Genomic DNA, 14,741 nt, shown 5'->3' with positions numbered 1-14,741 from the left:
CATACATGGACCCATAGACGCTTCGGATCGTGCAGTTCGGTAGCACAGCCTAGCGTTGCCCCCAAATTTCACATGCGGGATCGAGACGAGGCTATCCCCATGGCACCGATGACCCTAGTCAAGGTCCCACAGAAGAGTCACGTTGGCAGTCACACTTCGGGTCCGTCTCTCAGGTCATTTCCAAGGTCGCTTCGTAGCCGATGGTTGGATGCAGGCATTGCCATCCATTTTACTTGTCTGATGGGATTTGGCGAGTGTCACAGACTTCCCTCAAAGTCGCACACACAGCTTCATGAAAGTCTTTCTAGATCACTTATTGAAGATCACATTCCTCTGGTATCACATCTAAAATAGCTGCGGCTTTGCAAACATCACCGCCCTTTCGCCCGAAAAATCCTGCGCCTGGAAATGCGTTCTCATGCTTCAGAACCTACCACGCTCCGACAATACCAGCGATAGGAATGTCAATGCCAGTCGTGTACGATGCCTGGTCGGACAACAGGTAGACATACGCTCCTCCCAACTCCTGAGGCAGGGCCAGTCTCGGCATGCCTCCGTAGTACTTCATCTTGGTCTCCCAGTCTGGTGCAGTCTCAACGTAGTATGTCATAGCGGTCCTGACGAATCCAGGGCTGATGCTGTTGATCCTGATGCCGTGCTTCGCCCACTCCATCGCAAGCGTGTGTGTCATGTTGCGGACAGCAGCCTTGGTACCTCCGTATGGTGCAGAGGGTGCCGCACGGTTGGGTCGGTAGGAGGTCATGGAAGCAGTGCAAACGATCGAACCCTTGATGCCGAGGGCAATGAACTTCCTCGCCGCAGCCGTGGCACAGTTCCACACGCCAAAGACGTTCAGCTCGAACAGTTTGCGTACTTGGTCCATGGTGAAGTCCAGAGCCGGTTGGTGCTTGGTCATTCCTGCGTTGCATACCATGCCATGGATGGCGCCTTCTGCCTCCACGATCTCATCGACCACCCTCTTGACGCTCTCTTCGTCTGTCACGTCCATCTGCTTGTACTTGAATCGTCCCTGGTTCTTCTTTGCCAGTCCCTCGAAGTCTTCTGAAGGGTCCATCAGGTCCAGCGAGTAGACAACTTTTGCTCCATTGGCGAGGCAGACTTCCGCTATGCCGAGACCAATGCCCCTGTTGGCGCCTGTGATTGCAATGACCTTGTCTTTGAGGGATATTTGCCAGTTGAAGTCTGGAGGGGGCAGCGTCGACAGAGTCGGGGTGTTCTCGTTGTGTTCGGCGTCCATTGCGTTGCCGTTCGTGTGGCCGTTGACTGGGCCGCCGTTTTCTAAGGGTACTGCTTGAACCATCGTGAGTGATGTGGATCGAGGAGTGAGTGCTTAGGAGGAGGGCAAGTATTTGGAGGACTTCGTTCACTCGCTCAGGACAAGATCAGGAGAGTAGGACGCCGTAGGATAGCTCTGACTTACACTTTCGAGAGGAGGGCTGCTTAAGTAGGCAGATAAGCGTCAATGGGACAGAGGCGCAAACTCACGGGAGGCTCGGCCGCGGTGCGAGTGAAAGCTGCAGCAGAGACTGAAGAGGAAGACATGATTGCCATGCTCCAGCACCGAGGCGTGGTACTTTTTCTGGCGCCGCCGGCAACTCCACGTGGAGCAGAGCATTATGTGCGAGCATGGTCTGCGAGGTGATGTCTGAGGTACGACAGTTCCGAGTGGGGCGTCCCCATGCTTGGCTCGTTTCGGGGAGTGAATGTTTGACCTCGAGACGGGGCCCTTTTCACGCGTTTCGCTCAGCTTACACGCCTTCTCTGCATCATTCTTTGTGAGACGTGCAAGGATATCATCGGCATCGACTAAGAAAAAACAAACTTCGAGACGGCAACATGAGCATTCTAAAGAACATCCCCCCGGCAACATTCCTGCTCCAGGGCGGGATGACCATGGCCGGGGGAGTCTACGCTCTAGCAAGCCCCGCCAGGTTCATGGAAATCATGGAGCCGATGGGTTTCGGCGGCACGCCGGCACAGGTCATACATAGTTCAAGGCTCGTTTGAAAGGGGAATGTACAATCTGCAAGTGCCTGAAGCTGATGTTCGAGCAGTTTGCAACTCATCACCATGGGCACCTACTTCATGCTCTCAGCTGGTCAGCCTCGTCTATGGCGTAAAGCGCTGGGCGTCAACATAGGACTTCGACTGCTTGCAGCGTATCTATTTTGGAACGATGGTGTTCAGATGCGGACTGTAGCCATGTGGGAGGTTTTCTGGGCTGGCCTGAATGCGGTGGCAATACCTTTCGTGGACACTGAGTCTGATGGCGTTGAATGATGAGCATGAATCATCCCATAGTTGACGCTTGTAAATCCCCTCTCAATCTGTACATACTCTACACACAGCGACCTCCATCCACGGGGATATCAACACCTGTCAAGAACTCGGCTTCATCGCTGGCAAGGAATGCACACGTGTTGGCAACGTCCTTCGGCGTGCAACCCCGACCCATAGGAACAGTAGCCAAGAAGGTCTTCTCATTCTCTGGCTTGCCCAAGAAGAAGTCAGAGAGGCCAGTACCCAAGCCGACAACAGGGCAGACGGTATTGAATCGAATCTTGTCCTTTGCATATTCCACGCCCATTGTTCTTGAGGCATTGATGACGGCAGCCTAAGAAAAAGTTCAGTAATCATTCTTTCTCCAAACAATAGCACATAACATACCTTCGAAGCATTATACCACGTCAACCCAGGCCTAGGACGAATCCCCGCCGTGGACGCAATCGTCACAAAGGACGCCTGATTCTTCTTATCCTGAATATACGGCACAAGCACATTCGCCGAGTAATAAATCGCCTTCACATTCACAGCAAACACCTTATCGAAATCCTCATCCGTCACGTCGTTGGTCGGCTTGTTGCGATACGTCGTCCCAGCATTGTTGATAACCACATCCAGTCGTCCGAACTTCTCGTCGACGAACTTCTTGATCGATTCCCAGTCTTCTCGCTTCGAGACGTCGGTGCGGTGGAATTCGCAGCCTAGTTCTTCGGCGCTCTTCTTGCCGACTTCTTCGACGAAGTCGGCGATGATGACTTTGGCGCCTTCTTCGACGAATTTTTGGGCGATGCCTTTGCCGAATCCGCCTCCACCACCCGTTACGATGGCTACCTTGCCTTCAAGTCGTCCTGGCATTTTCGTGGATTGCTTCTTTGTTTTGGATGTGTTTTGTGTTGAGGAAAGTCAGTAGTTTACAAGAACATTGAGCGTGAAAGACTCCTGATATAACAATTAGCCTCGCCATTCGGCCTCGTGCTTCCACCATGACGACCCCGCAATGACTGTGTTGGTGAGCGGGGAGAGACACCTTTGTGGAGCTCTGACAGCTTGTTAGGGGAATAAGGTATCCGGCGGTCATTTCCGCACGACATCAGATTCTTGGATAGCCGGTCGGTCTTCCAGAGAATGCTTGCCAGCTTCAATGTGCAGAAGGGCACAATGGAAGCCTCGTTTCGGCAGAACATTGGGCTTATATTACACTACCGGTGAATATCGCTTTGGTTGTAGCTCACTTCTTCATCCCGTCCAACAGCCCGCGTAAGAAGATTGCTGCAGCCATAGCCCCTGGATCTGGGGGCTTGTCCTGAGCTTCGCCCTTGTCTCCCACGTACGTTGCTGCAGCAAAGTCAGCCGCCGCTCTCCAAGATCCGAGTACGATGTCAGGGCCGGGACAGGGGTACAATCAATTGACTTACCTCGTCCAAACTTCGCCTTCATGCCAGACGTGCCATTTGCACCTTCCTCTGCAGCATCCACAGCCTTGGCCAAATCGACATCCTTCTCCAATGTCTGGCAGAAGGGGATCAGAGTATCCATGACTGTCCTCCCACCTACTCTGGCACTTGTATAGCCCATCAGGTTGTTCAACGCAGCCCCAGCTGCCTGGCTCGCGCTCTTCGTGTCTATCGCGAAACTGCTCTCATTTTTCGAGTACGCCTGACGCAGATTCGTTGTGAAGGATGCCAGGATGATGCTGATGATGGCACCAAGCGTTCCACCAATCTCCTCGACTGCCTCACCGACTTCGTCCAGAATGTGGAAGAATGAGCCGTCCTTGGTCAGGCCAGCGTCGAGCTTCTTCAACACACCTTGACACATGCCGACGACAGCTTCGCCGCAATCTCCATCTCCCATCTGGATATCCCACTTGGTGATGTCAGGTTCAGCCTTGATCGCTGCGTTGCAGGCTGTCCTCAAGGCTGAGTCCAAAAGCGTTGGATCTACCTTGGGACCTTTCTGGGCCACCTCATCCGCTCCTCCATCATTCGCCAACTGCGCCTTCTCTTTTACAGGTTCAATATCTCTGTAGCCGTTTCGCGGCCACGAGGGAGCTGTTGTCTCCATATCGAGCAAGGGTAGGAGAGTGTTGATCGTCGTCTTCGTTTCCCGCTCAATACCTGATATGTTGAGCAATGAGATAGACCAGCCAGGAGCGTTGAGAGATGATTCGAAAGTTTGGGCATAGATTCGTTTGGGTGAAATCTTCCAGTCGCGCTCAAGAACTTTTCGAGAAACACTCGTGAGAGCCTCAAGCTCAAAGTTTGACATGCCGCCAAAGTTGTTGATCAAGAGAGCAACTACGTCGTCTTGCTTGAACTCGACGAAAGCTCGGTCCTTGTCGCTGGGGTCCAGACAGTATTTCAGCATGTCGCCAACAAGTTGTTCAACAGGTGGTATGGGTGAAATCTCGTGGAGTCCTGGAAGGTCACTACATCAGCTATTGACGGTTCTGAGACTATCTGTGTTCTTACCTGGCTCATTGTGGATGCCCATTCCCAACACATACGTGTCTTGCGGAACTGATCGATGGTGTTCTCGTCCAGGGATATGGCAATGGTCCAAAGACGATCCAACAGTGACTGCGTTGGCATTGACCGAAAGGCCAATCTTCATGCACTTGTCGTAGTCATATCCAGCCTCTGCAGCACTTCCACAAAGCTTGAGAACGAACATGTTCGCAGCCAACCCTCTCCTCCCGGTGTTCTCAGTCTGTTTCCTCCCCAAAGCAACATCATCTGTCATTCGAAGTATCCCGACGTTGTATCCCATTCCTGCAGCCTTCTCTCTTGCCAAGCCAAAGTGCAGGTTGTCGCCAGTGTAGTTCGTAATGCAGAGGATGATGCCGGCATCTGAGGGTACGTGCTTGATTGCTGCCATGACTTGCTTCGTGGAAGGACTGGCAAAGACCTCGCCATTGACCGCCGCTGCCAGTAGACCGTCGCCTACGTAGCCGCTCCATGCTGGCTCATGTCCACTGCCTCCTCCTGAAATCACCGTGACCTTGGAAGGATGGTGTGTCTTCGAATAGACAACTTTGTTCGGAGCATCGAGGGCGAGATGGCTGTTCCTAGCAACCAGCGAGTCCAAGCCTTGAACGACAACACCCTCGCTATGGGGGAAGAAATGCTTAGTACTCATGATTGCTCGGTCACGTATGAAAAGAGAACCCAATGGCAGAGACAATACAAAAGAGACAGGGAAACCATCAATTTACCATCACACGAGCTGTGAGACTCGCATTGCTAACAGACCCCACCCAGAGCTCTCTCCAGAACAACCACAGTATCCAGAAACACGTCAGTCAAGGGCCCGTTGTCCCGCGAGGTCACGTCGGAAGTGCTGCGGTGGAAGAAGCTCTCCCAAGAAAACGAGGGGAAGTTCTTGTCGGCTGCCTCGATGCAGTCATCCGGTCTGACATGCCCGTGCTCTCCACTGTTTAATTTTGGTCCGCAAACTGAGACTCTTTCTTGCAAAGCGTTTGACACCGCAGACTCGTGATGCCAAAGTTGACAGGACATTTGAGAGAGTACTCGAGGAAACAAGCACCGTGACGAGGCTTCGAGATGGCAAGAAAGCCTTTCTGAACGCCACCCAGCCGAAATGCCTCGTAACGAGGACATTGTCAAGCACGCGTAACGGCAAGCCTTGGTTGCATGAACAGAAGTTCGCGTCAAGAGGTCCGGAGATGGCATTGAATTCATGGAGAGCTAAGTGTCATTGCTGATTGTCCTCTCTTCATCATCTCTTTGGTCATCACATCCAAAATGCCTGCCGCGAAGCTGCTATCTTCTAACAAAACAGTCCAGATACTGGCTGATGCTGAAAAGGGAGGCTATGGAGTCATTGCCGCCATCGCGTACGCTTTTTCGAACAATTGACTCCATTCAATTGATCTGACAGACCCTCAGATACAACATCGAGCAAATCCTTGCTCTAGTCAAAGCCGCCGAGAACACACGATCCCCTTTGATCCTCCAATTCTTCCCCTGGGCAATAGCCTTCAGTAATGGCCTCCTCGTACAGACCGCTGCAATCGCGGCGAGAGGAGCGTCAGTACCCATATCGATCCATCTGGACCACTGCCAGGACGAGAAGATGGTCCGGCACGCCGCAGACAACCTTCCCTTCGACTCTATAATGGTCGATATGTCACATCACGAGAAAGCAGAGAACTTGGCCTTGACTAAGGAGCTCGTCTCGTATTGCCACGAGCGAGGAATCTCGACAGAGGCAGAGCCGGGTCGCATCGAAGGTGGGGAGGACGGAATTGCTGACACAGCCGATTTGAGCGGGTTGCTCACTACTCCAGACGAAGTGGAGGAGTTCATAGATACTGGTGTCGATTTCCTGGCCCCAGCTTTTGGTAACGTTCACGGAGAATACGGCAAGCGAGGCCCGCAGCTGGAATTCGACCGATTAGATTCGATATACGAATACTGCAAGAAGCGAGACGTTCGAGTAGTCTTGCACGGAACGAACGACTTCCCAGAAGACATCATGACGAAATGCATCAAAGGGGGCGTGTCGAAAATTAACGTTAACAAGCTGGTCTTGGACGATTATAACGAGTATTTGAAGGCTGCTGCTGCTACAACACCAATTACGAAGCTCATGGAAGAAGGTGTGGAGAAGGTTGTGAAGTTGACTGAGTTGTGGATGCATAGATGTGGTAGCGCTGGTAGAGCATGAATGGAAGAAGAAGTCTATCAAATCGATCGATCAGATCTACGGCAACGTATATCCGCCATCGATGACAATGTTGGCACCTACAGGACGATCAGCCTGAGTTCACTCGACCTCTAACTGCCTTACTCACCTGTCATGTACGATGAGGCATCGCTCGCGAGAAAGACGTAAGCCTGGAAAGAGCGGTCAGTAACGCAACGAGATTGCAGGTCTTGCCAGCAACGATGAACCTACGCCTTTCAACTCTGCTGGATCAGCATTCCGTCCAGCTGGAACAAGCAATGACCAGTGGTCTCTCCATTCCTTGGGATGTACGCTGAGCACTTCAGGCATTGTTAGCTCGTTGTCTAAGTTTCCGGGTGAGTACACATACTGTCGGTCTCGATGAAGCCCGGCGAGATGCAGTTGACTACAATATTATAAGCTCCTGCATCGATGTTTATAATTGCTGAACCTGTTACCTACCTCTTCCGAAATCGACCCATTCAACTGCGAGACACTTTGCCAGGTGAACAACAGCAGCCTCACAATCCGTTAGCATAACTTACTCGTTGATCGCAACGTAGATTTACCTTCGAAGCATTATACGCAGCCTGTCTCTGCGGAACATTCACAAGCGTAGCCGATACCGATGCCGTCTGCCATTTAAGTCAACAAAAGTTTACATTCTCCCAACCCTTGGCAACTCACAAAAATCATACTCCCAGCCCCAAGCCCCTGCGCCTTAAAAATCTTCCCAGCCGCCTGCGCCGTATACATAGCCCCATCAAGATTGACCTTCATAATCTCCTGCCACTGCTCCACCGTATATTCCAGACTATCATAATGCGAAGCAATGCCGGCATTCGCCACGCAAATATCAAGCCTGCCGAAGTCCTTCGCGACTTGGTTGATCGTTGCCGTGATCGTTGCTTTGTCTCGAACGTCGGATTGGTAGGGCTTGACGGTTGATCCTGTTTCTCCAGAGATCTTCTTGGCTGTGGCGTCGGCGTCTTTGCTGGAGGTGTAGATGAGTGCGACTTGGGCTCCGGCTTCTGCGAGGGCTCGGACGACTTCGAGGCCGATGCCTCGTGCGCCGCCTGTTACTGCGGCGACTTTGCCGTTGAGTTGGAATTGGGAGAGGACGGGTTTCGAAACGTTGGTTGGTTTGGCGAGAGGCATTGTGATATGAGCTGATAAGGGAGAGAAATATCGAAACGAGAGGTGAACTCAACCACGAACTGGAATGGAAGAAACAATGCCAGTGTTTTTGTTTCTCGACCTCGTCACGACAGTACAGAGCTCATGCAGGAACAGAGCTGGCCCTGGAGCTCTCAGGTGGAGACCGGGCGACAGAGGCCGATGTGAAGAGAGCTTCGTGCATCGCTGTGATGTCAATGCAACTGGCCGTAGTATGTACGTTTTCGTCTCAGCTTTGCGTTCATGTTCGACTGACCTTCGAAAAGCCGATTCTTGCTCCACCTGTTGTTGTCGACGCTCGGCTTTTGACGGTCCAAAGACAGTCCGTCGAACATCAGCTCTACTCAAAGCTGCAGATGTGAGGGTGTGGACCGTCCGAACCTAGCTGTTTCGATTGACCGATAGAGCCTACCATCGATCTTTCAAGAACAAGCCGTATCGTGCCTGAGATATATTTCCAATGTATCCAGGCAATTCCAAAGATCTCGAGATGAAAGCCGAGGAGGTCGATAGAGTACGTTCGCCGCTGTTCGAGATAGCAACAAAGAGCACAACTGATCAAAATAGAACCCTTCCTTCGTGTTGCGAGCAGTGAAGGACGTTGCATTCGAAGAACGACCAATTCCAAAGCTACGCGATCCTCATGATGTCCGCGTTCAGATCCAGCAAACGGGCATCTGTGGCTCAGATGTGAGTTCCATGTTGAAGTAGCCGGGCAAAAGTTTGAAGGCTGATCGGACGGTCGTAGGTACATTATTGGCAGAGAGGTGAGCCAAATGATAGGCTGTGGGAGATTGCGATGTGCAAGGCTGACTAGTTCTGCCACTTCAGGCCGGATAGGAGACTTCGTCCTCACAAGACCAATCGTTCTAGGCCATGAATCATCTGGTGAGCGCACGACATCCAAGCCCTGAATAGGAGATGTCTGACAACCCAGGCACCATCGTCGAAACCGGATCCGCCGCAAAGAACGTCAAAGTCGGCGACAGAGTAGCCATCGAACCCGGCGTCCCCTGCAGACACTGCGACCACTGCCGCAGCGGCGCCTACAACCTCTGCGCCGACACAATCTTCGCAGCAACACCGCCATGGGACGGAACACTATCCAAGTACTACATCGTCGCGAGCGACTACGTCTACCCGATTCCAGACCACATGACCATGGAAGAAGGAGCGTTGGTCGAGCCAACTGCGGTGGGTGTACAAATCACTAAAGTCGCGGATCTCAGAGCTGGGCAGACGGTGTTGGTGATGGGATGCGGGCCTATCGGTGTGATGTGTCAGGCGATTGCCAAAGCATATGGGGCGAAGAAGGTCATTGGTGTCGATATTGTTCAGTCAAGGCTGGACTTTGCAAAGACCTTTGGAGCGGATGAAGTCTTCCTACCGCCCAAGGCAGAACAAGGCATCGATCCTGTGGAGCACTCTGAAAAGGTCGCGGAGCAGATCAAGAAGCAGTTTGGGCTTGGTGAGGGCGCGGATGTGGTTCTCGAATGCACAGGAGCCGAGCCCGTGATTCAAATGGGCGTCTTTGCCGCTAGAAAGGGCGGCACCTATGTCCAGGCTGGAATGGGCAAGGAGAACGTCGTCTTCCCCATCACTACGGCGTGTATCAGGGCCCTTACGATCAAAGGCAGTATCAGGTATACGACTGGTTGCTACCCGCAAGCCGTCGAACTGGTGGCTTCGGGCAAGATTGATGTGAAGCGGCTTGTTACGAACCGCTTCGAGTTCGAGAAAGCTGAGGACGCTTTTGAACTTGTGAAGGCTAGCAAGCCGGATGTGTTCAAGGTCATGATAGCAGGCGTCCAGTCGTAGCGGTTGAGATAGGGTAGACAAAACTGCGCTTTGAGCAGATTCGATTCGTCGTTTCGATGGCGTAGTTTCTATTGTGACCGGAATCGTGACAAATACTTCAAGCACCACCTGCTGGCCCTCCTCATCAGTTGATGTCGGCAATGCCTCTGAAACCCATCTCTCGCAATCAGTCTCCGGCATGTTGCGCCGACATCGTCTTGCGTCCCCTTTGTCTGCGCTTGGCCGGCAAAGGATCCCGTTCTCGGCAGCCTCTCCCCCGAGGAAGACGTACCGCAGGTCGACAGTCGCCCTGGCGTGGCGTGAAAGTATGGAGCCCCATGATTCAACTGGGGAGTAGCTCCCTTCCCCAGACACGCTCGCGTGGTTCGATTCGATGTAATTGCCGATGCATCGTTCCGAGTCAGGCCATGTTCCTGAGCACACGAGCCTGCCGAATGCGCTCTGTTATAACCCATCAACGGCCCTGATGTTGCTGCAGACTCGTACATCGTTCGGGATACTACAAGAGCCTCAGCGAAGATGAAGAACGAACGCATTGTCGGACGAGCGCTTGCGGAAGTCTTGCCTGAGACCGACAAGTGGTGGTTCCAGATCCCGCACTTGCTCCAACTCAATCTCATCCTCCTTGTGCCGTTGATGTGGAGTTCAGTCGCCGGATACGATGGATCGCTCATGAATGGATTGCAGTCTCTGGAGCAGTGGAAGTCTTACTTCGGCAACCCAGCGGGAGCTCTTTTGGGACTGGTCAATGCTGCTCAATCGTATGTGAAGTTTCAACGCAGCATTCGCCAGTAATACACTGATTGAAACACTTTAGCATCGGCTCCGTCCTCGCTCTCCCCATCGTCGGAACGTTCTCAGACAGATATGGCCGTAAAGCAGTCCTCCTAGCAGGAATCCTCGGTGTGATGATCGCCACAGTCATCCAGGCCACCTCAACCACGCTGGCCCAATTCGTCGTATCCCGCCTGGTCGTGGGTGCTGCGGGCATGTTCGCAGCCCAGCCGAGTCCTCTTCTGCTAGCAGAGCTGTCGTATCCAACTCATCGTGGCAAGTACACTTCGGCGTACTGGACGCTCTACTATCTGGGGGCGATCCTGGCATCGTGGACGACCTTCGGCACACAAGGCTATCAGTCAACCTGGTCTTGGCGAATCCCTTCGATCCTTCAAGCAGGTTGGCCTGCCGTCCAGCTCGCATTCTTCTATTTTCTTCCTGAATCGCCGAGATGGCTGGTCTCAAAAGATAGGAACCAAGAAGCTCTCCATATCCTCGCCAAGTACCATGCCGGTGGCGATGTGCAAAGTCCATTGGTGGTTCGAGAGATGAGCGAGATCGTGGATACAATCAAAGTGGAACAGGCTGCCAAGTCGACGGGCTGGGGCACCTTGATCAAGACTCCCGGAAATCGAAGGAGACTGTTCATTGCTGTTTCTCTCGGCACCATGGCCCAGTGGAATGGCATCGGCGTAGTCTCGTATTACCTGACCCTCGTCCTTGACACGGTCGGCATCACAGACCCGTTCATGCAAACGTTGATCAACGGTCTGCTACAAGTAAGCATTACCAGACCAACGACCGTGCAGTCAAGGCTGACAATTCGTCCAAGATCTTCAACTTCATCGTCGCCCTGACAGCAGCATTCCTGGTAGATCGCCTTGGTCGAAGAACGCTCTTCAACTTCTCGGGTGTCGTCATGTTGCTCTCGTATATCGTGTGGACCGCTTGCTCAGCAGGTAAGTCTCCCGTGATCTGTATTGCGGGACATTGTGCTGATAGATGCTAAGTCAACAACGAGACCGGCTCGACGCCGGCCGGTATCGTTGTCATCGTCTGTCTGTTCGTCTTTTATCTCGGTGAGAGCCCCTATGAAAGTGTCTCTCCACCATGTACTCATCATTCCAGGCTACGACTGCAGCTTCACGCCGCTTCTCATCTCGTATCCGACAGAGATATTCCCATTCTCCACAAGGCCAGTCGTTCGCTCGACCTTCAACATTGGCGTCGCTGACATCAAACAGATCCAAAGGCCTGACCTGTGAATTGCTAGCGATCTACAGTTCCCTGGTGATCGCAGCCTTTGTGAACCCCATCGGCCTCGAGAACATCGGCTGGCGGTACTACATCGTCTTCTGCTGTCTTTTGGTATGCGCCCTCCGTCGTAAAGGTTCCTCTCGTAGCTGACTTCGCTCAGGTCGTATTCCTCGCAATCACATATTTCACATACCCCGAGACTCGAGGCTACTCCCTGGAGCAAATCGCCGAAGTATTCGATGGCCCACAGGCCGCACGAGACATCGCAGATCCAGAGAGGAAGCTGAGCAAGAGTGGCTACGAGGAGCACATCGAAGAGCGTGTTGAGTCTGCATAGCGTCCACTCGGTCGTCATCCGGCATCAGTGAATTGGGCGTCAGGAACCAGAGGCGTTTCTGTGGGAAAGTCCGTAATGAACTCCATCCAGCTATCATCAGTGATCAAAGTATCAAAATCCGCGGTATTCGCATTCGGCCACATCATGGAGTATACAGAGGACAGCTGAGTTTGGGGAGACTCCTCCACAGGTTGGAGGAGATCAGCAGGTATCGCCCCAAGGCCATCTTGAGACTGTAAGAGGTAGTCACCGCACAGACGGAGAATCACAGTGTGGCAGTCTTTGCTTGCCGGATTAATGGATCGCATAGACTCGGTGACTTGCAGCACGGCCTTTATTTGTTGACGCCATTGGACAGAGCGTTCAGACATGGGATCGTTCCGCAGCATGATAACCGGTATCAGGGACGCCTGGAAAATGAAGTACAAGCAGTACCAAGCAGACATGATGTGCCGTTCTTTCGTCATCCAGAAGTCATGAATGGAAGCAGTCGACCAGGCGGCTTCGTTGAGACATCGGTCGATCGCACTTTGAGTTGCTGTATCCAATGTCGTACTCTGCACCCCGTTTCGAAGTCGAAAGACGTGCTTGATCAGAAATGGCCGGTACATGATGATGCGGAAGTTCGAGCATCGCCATGCTGTGAGGTTTCGTGATAGGATCAGTCTCTCAGGCACTTCTATGCTGTCGTTGTACCATTGCGCTTTCCAGGGTTCCAATCTCTCATCGTCGAGCTTGAGCAGTTCTTGGGCGCTAGGAAAGTCCAGCGCAATGACTTTCGCGTATATATCGTTGGTCGCAAGGTGGAAGCGAGCTTGTACCGAGACCCCCGAGTGAGTGGTTAGTCCAGCTTTTGCAGGCGGAAGCGTAGCAGAGGCGTGGGTGAGATCTCTGTCGTCAATGTTGAGCGGGAGCGCCACCTCAATACCATGACTCGGCCACGACAGGGGACGCCCGAAAGTGACAGTCGCGCCAGAGAAGAAGTCGAACAAAGTCCACCAAACTCTTCGCCTGATCTCCATTGCAAGAGGAGCGATCTGCCAGCCGTTGAACTCCTTGTGGAGTCCAAGACCCATCGCAACATGAAGAGCCAGACCAAGGTAATTGTACCCGCTGTTCGGCTTGTTGCGTTTCTGAAGGTAGTTCGACATCAAGGCAAGTACTTGAACCAGCGTGATGTTTCCAGATTCCAGACTTCCGATCGATATGTTCGACTTTGCTGCCTCGAAAAGATCCACATCCTGCGAGCTAGGGCCTTTGGAGGTCGTAAACAGACCTACGGCACCGACCATGTAGGCCAGAGCATTCCACGTCCTTCCATTCGGCCGCGGTATCACTTGAGCGTACTGTGCTCGAAAAGTAGGCTCGTGGACAACAGGATACGCCACATGGAAACACCGGAAGTAGGAGTTGATCGCGCCGTCCAAGTCGATATTGCCAATATTGCGTTCAGCAAAGAGCGAAGTGGGCACCCAGCCATCTTCTTGAGGTACGATAGGATCGGCTCTAGGCACACTAGATCGAGTTCGCAGATGTCGTCTATGCTGCGCATCCGGAAGCAGCAATCTCAGCATCGCCGCTCCAGAGGCCACACCAAGATATCCCGTGCCCCGGTCTTCGACAGAGAGCGATGCCATCCCATCAGTGACATTCGACTCCTCGGCATCGTCCACCCCCAGGGACTGTCTGTGTTCCGAATCACTAGCCGCCGATTGCTCATCCCAGCTAAAGTCATCCGCATTAGAAGGAGGTTCCTCAAGTCGATAATCCCGAGAATCGTGCTCAGCCGTCTGCGGCGCCCACGGCAGGCCAACATACTGCCAGTCGGCAGCAGCAAGGTCCTGAAGAGGCAAAGGCGGAGACTGCAAGGAATCCATCGCGGCAGGCTCCCCAGAAAACGTGCCCGCCGAGTGACCGCCAGTGACGACTGATTCCCTCCCCTCCCTCCCCCTCAAAACCTCCCCCAACTTTCCCTCCGCCACCCTCGCCCTCCCCTCCCACTCCCTACACCTCCCCTCCGCAATCCTCAATCTCTCCTCCACAGCCGTCAAATGCTTCCTCGTAAGCGGCGTCTTCGCATTCCGCTCATAAAGACAATGCCGCTTATTCCGCGCACAAGGCCCACACTCGGGCAGGACGCGGTCGCAGCGCCCTTTGCGGCGCTTGCACTCGTTGCAAGCCGTGTCGCCTGACCCGAGAGATGGGGAGGTTGTATAAGCTGAGGCTGAGGAGAGGGGGAGTTGCTGGTCCATTTTTGTGGTGGGGTTTGTTGTAGTGGTCCATTAGGGTTGCTCGGGGGTTGGAGGATTCCGCTTTGTGGCCATTACTGGCGTGGGCTTAGATATGTGTGTGTATGTGATGGATTTGCAAAGCAGGCTGTGAA

The 14,741-nt window shown here is 53.1% G+C and overlaps 8 protein-coding genes across 8 annotated transcripts; 3 read left to right on the top strand and 5 right to left on the bottom strand.

The window, feature by feature from the left end:
- Window positions 1-430: 430 nt before the first annotated feature.
- M409DRAFT_58431 (uncharacterized protein) lies at window positions 431-1,321 on the bottom strand (the record flags this gene model as incomplete). The annotated part of the gene is made up of 1 exon (XM_033813909.1): window positions 431-1,321. The coding sequence occupies one exon, from the start codon at window positions 1,319-1,321 to the stop codon at window positions 431-433; it is 891 nt and encodes a 296-aa protein (XP_033663222.1).
- Window positions 1,322-2,359: 1,038 nt separating this feature from the next.
- Window positions 2,360-3,159, bottom strand: M409DRAFT_27336 (uncharacterized protein; the record flags this gene model as incomplete). The annotated part of the gene is made up of 2 exons (XM_033808533.1): window positions 2,360-2,635; window positions 2,689-3,159. The coding sequence occupies 2 exons, from the start codon at window positions 3,157-3,159 to the stop codon at window positions 2,360-2,362; spliced, it is 747 nt and encodes a 248-aa protein (XP_033663221.1).
- Window positions 3,160-3,532: 373 nt separating this feature from the next.
- On the bottom strand, window positions 3,533-5,442 carry M409DRAFT_69223 (uncharacterized protein; the record flags this gene model as incomplete). Its single annotated transcript, XM_033818188.1, has 3 exons — window positions 3,533-3,639; window positions 3,720-4,721; window positions 4,776-5,442. The coding sequence occupies 3 exons, from the start codon at window positions 5,440-5,442 to the stop codon at window positions 3,533-3,535; spliced, it is 1,776 nt and encodes a 591-aa protein (XP_033663220.1).
- Window positions 5,443-6,068: 626 nt separating this feature from the next.
- Window positions 6,069-6,993, top strand: M409DRAFT_27334 (uncharacterized protein; the record flags this gene model as incomplete). The annotated part of the gene is made up of 2 exons (XM_033808532.1): window positions 6,069-6,160; window positions 6,213-6,993. 2 exons carry the CDS (start codon window positions 6,069-6,071, stop codon window positions 6,991-6,993), a joined length of 873 nt encoding a protein of 290 aa, XP_033663219.1.
- A 36-nt stretch (window positions 6,994-7,029) lies between these two features.
- M409DRAFT_69221 (uncharacterized protein) lies at window positions 7,030-8,151 on the bottom strand (the record flags this gene model as incomplete). The annotated part of the gene is made up of 7 exons (XM_033818187.1): window positions 7,030-7,070; window positions 7,121-7,163; window positions 7,225-7,313; window positions 7,364-7,399; window positions 7,456-7,513; window positions 7,563-7,628; window positions 7,681-8,151. 7 exons carry the CDS (start codon window positions 8,149-8,151, stop codon window positions 7,030-7,032), a joined length of 804 nt encoding a protein of 267 aa, XP_033663218.1.
- A 508-nt stretch (window positions 8,152-8,659) lies between these two features.
- Window positions 8,660-9,987, top strand: M409DRAFT_69220 (uncharacterized protein; the record flags this gene model as incomplete). Its single annotated transcript, XM_033818186.1, has 5 exons — window positions 8,660-8,683; window positions 8,737-8,859; window positions 8,918-8,936; window positions 9,001-9,057; window positions 9,107-9,987. 5 exons carry the CDS (start codon window positions 8,660-8,662, stop codon window positions 9,985-9,987), a joined length of 1,104 nt encoding a protein of 367 aa, XP_033663217.1.
- Window positions 9,988-10,506: 519 nt separating this feature from the next.
- Window positions 10,507-12,358, top strand: M409DRAFT_69219 (uncharacterized protein; the record flags this gene model as incomplete). The annotated part of the gene is made up of 7 exons (XM_033818185.1): window positions 10,507-10,748; window positions 10,805-11,543; window positions 11,597-11,723; window positions 11,775-11,843; window positions 11,893-11,959; window positions 12,009-12,132; window positions 12,182-12,358. 7 exons carry the CDS (start codon window positions 10,507-10,509, stop codon window positions 12,356-12,358), a joined length of 1,545 nt encoding a protein of 514 aa, XP_033663216.1.
- A 14-nt stretch (window positions 12,359-12,372) lies between these two features.
- M409DRAFT_69218 (uncharacterized protein) lies at window positions 12,373-14,610 on the bottom strand (the record flags this gene model as incomplete). The annotated part of the gene is made up of 2 exons (XM_033818184.1): window positions 12,373-14,175; window positions 14,317-14,610. The coding sequence occupies 2 exons, from the start codon at window positions 14,608-14,610 to the stop codon at window positions 12,373-12,375; spliced, it is 2,097 nt and encodes a 698-aa protein (XP_033663215.1).
- Window positions 14,611-14,741: the final 131 nt, after the last annotated feature.

Source organism: Zasmidium cellare (assembly GCF_010093935.1).
Source record: "Zasmidium cellare ATCC 36951 unplaced genomic scaffold M409scaffold_36, whole genome shotgun sequence".
Classification (NCBI taxonomy): Eukaryota; Fungi; Ascomycota; class Dothideomycetes; order Mycosphaerellales; family Mycosphaerellaceae; genus Zasmidium; species Zasmidium cellare.
This window is presented reverse-complemented; position numbering and strand designations above follow the sequence as displayed.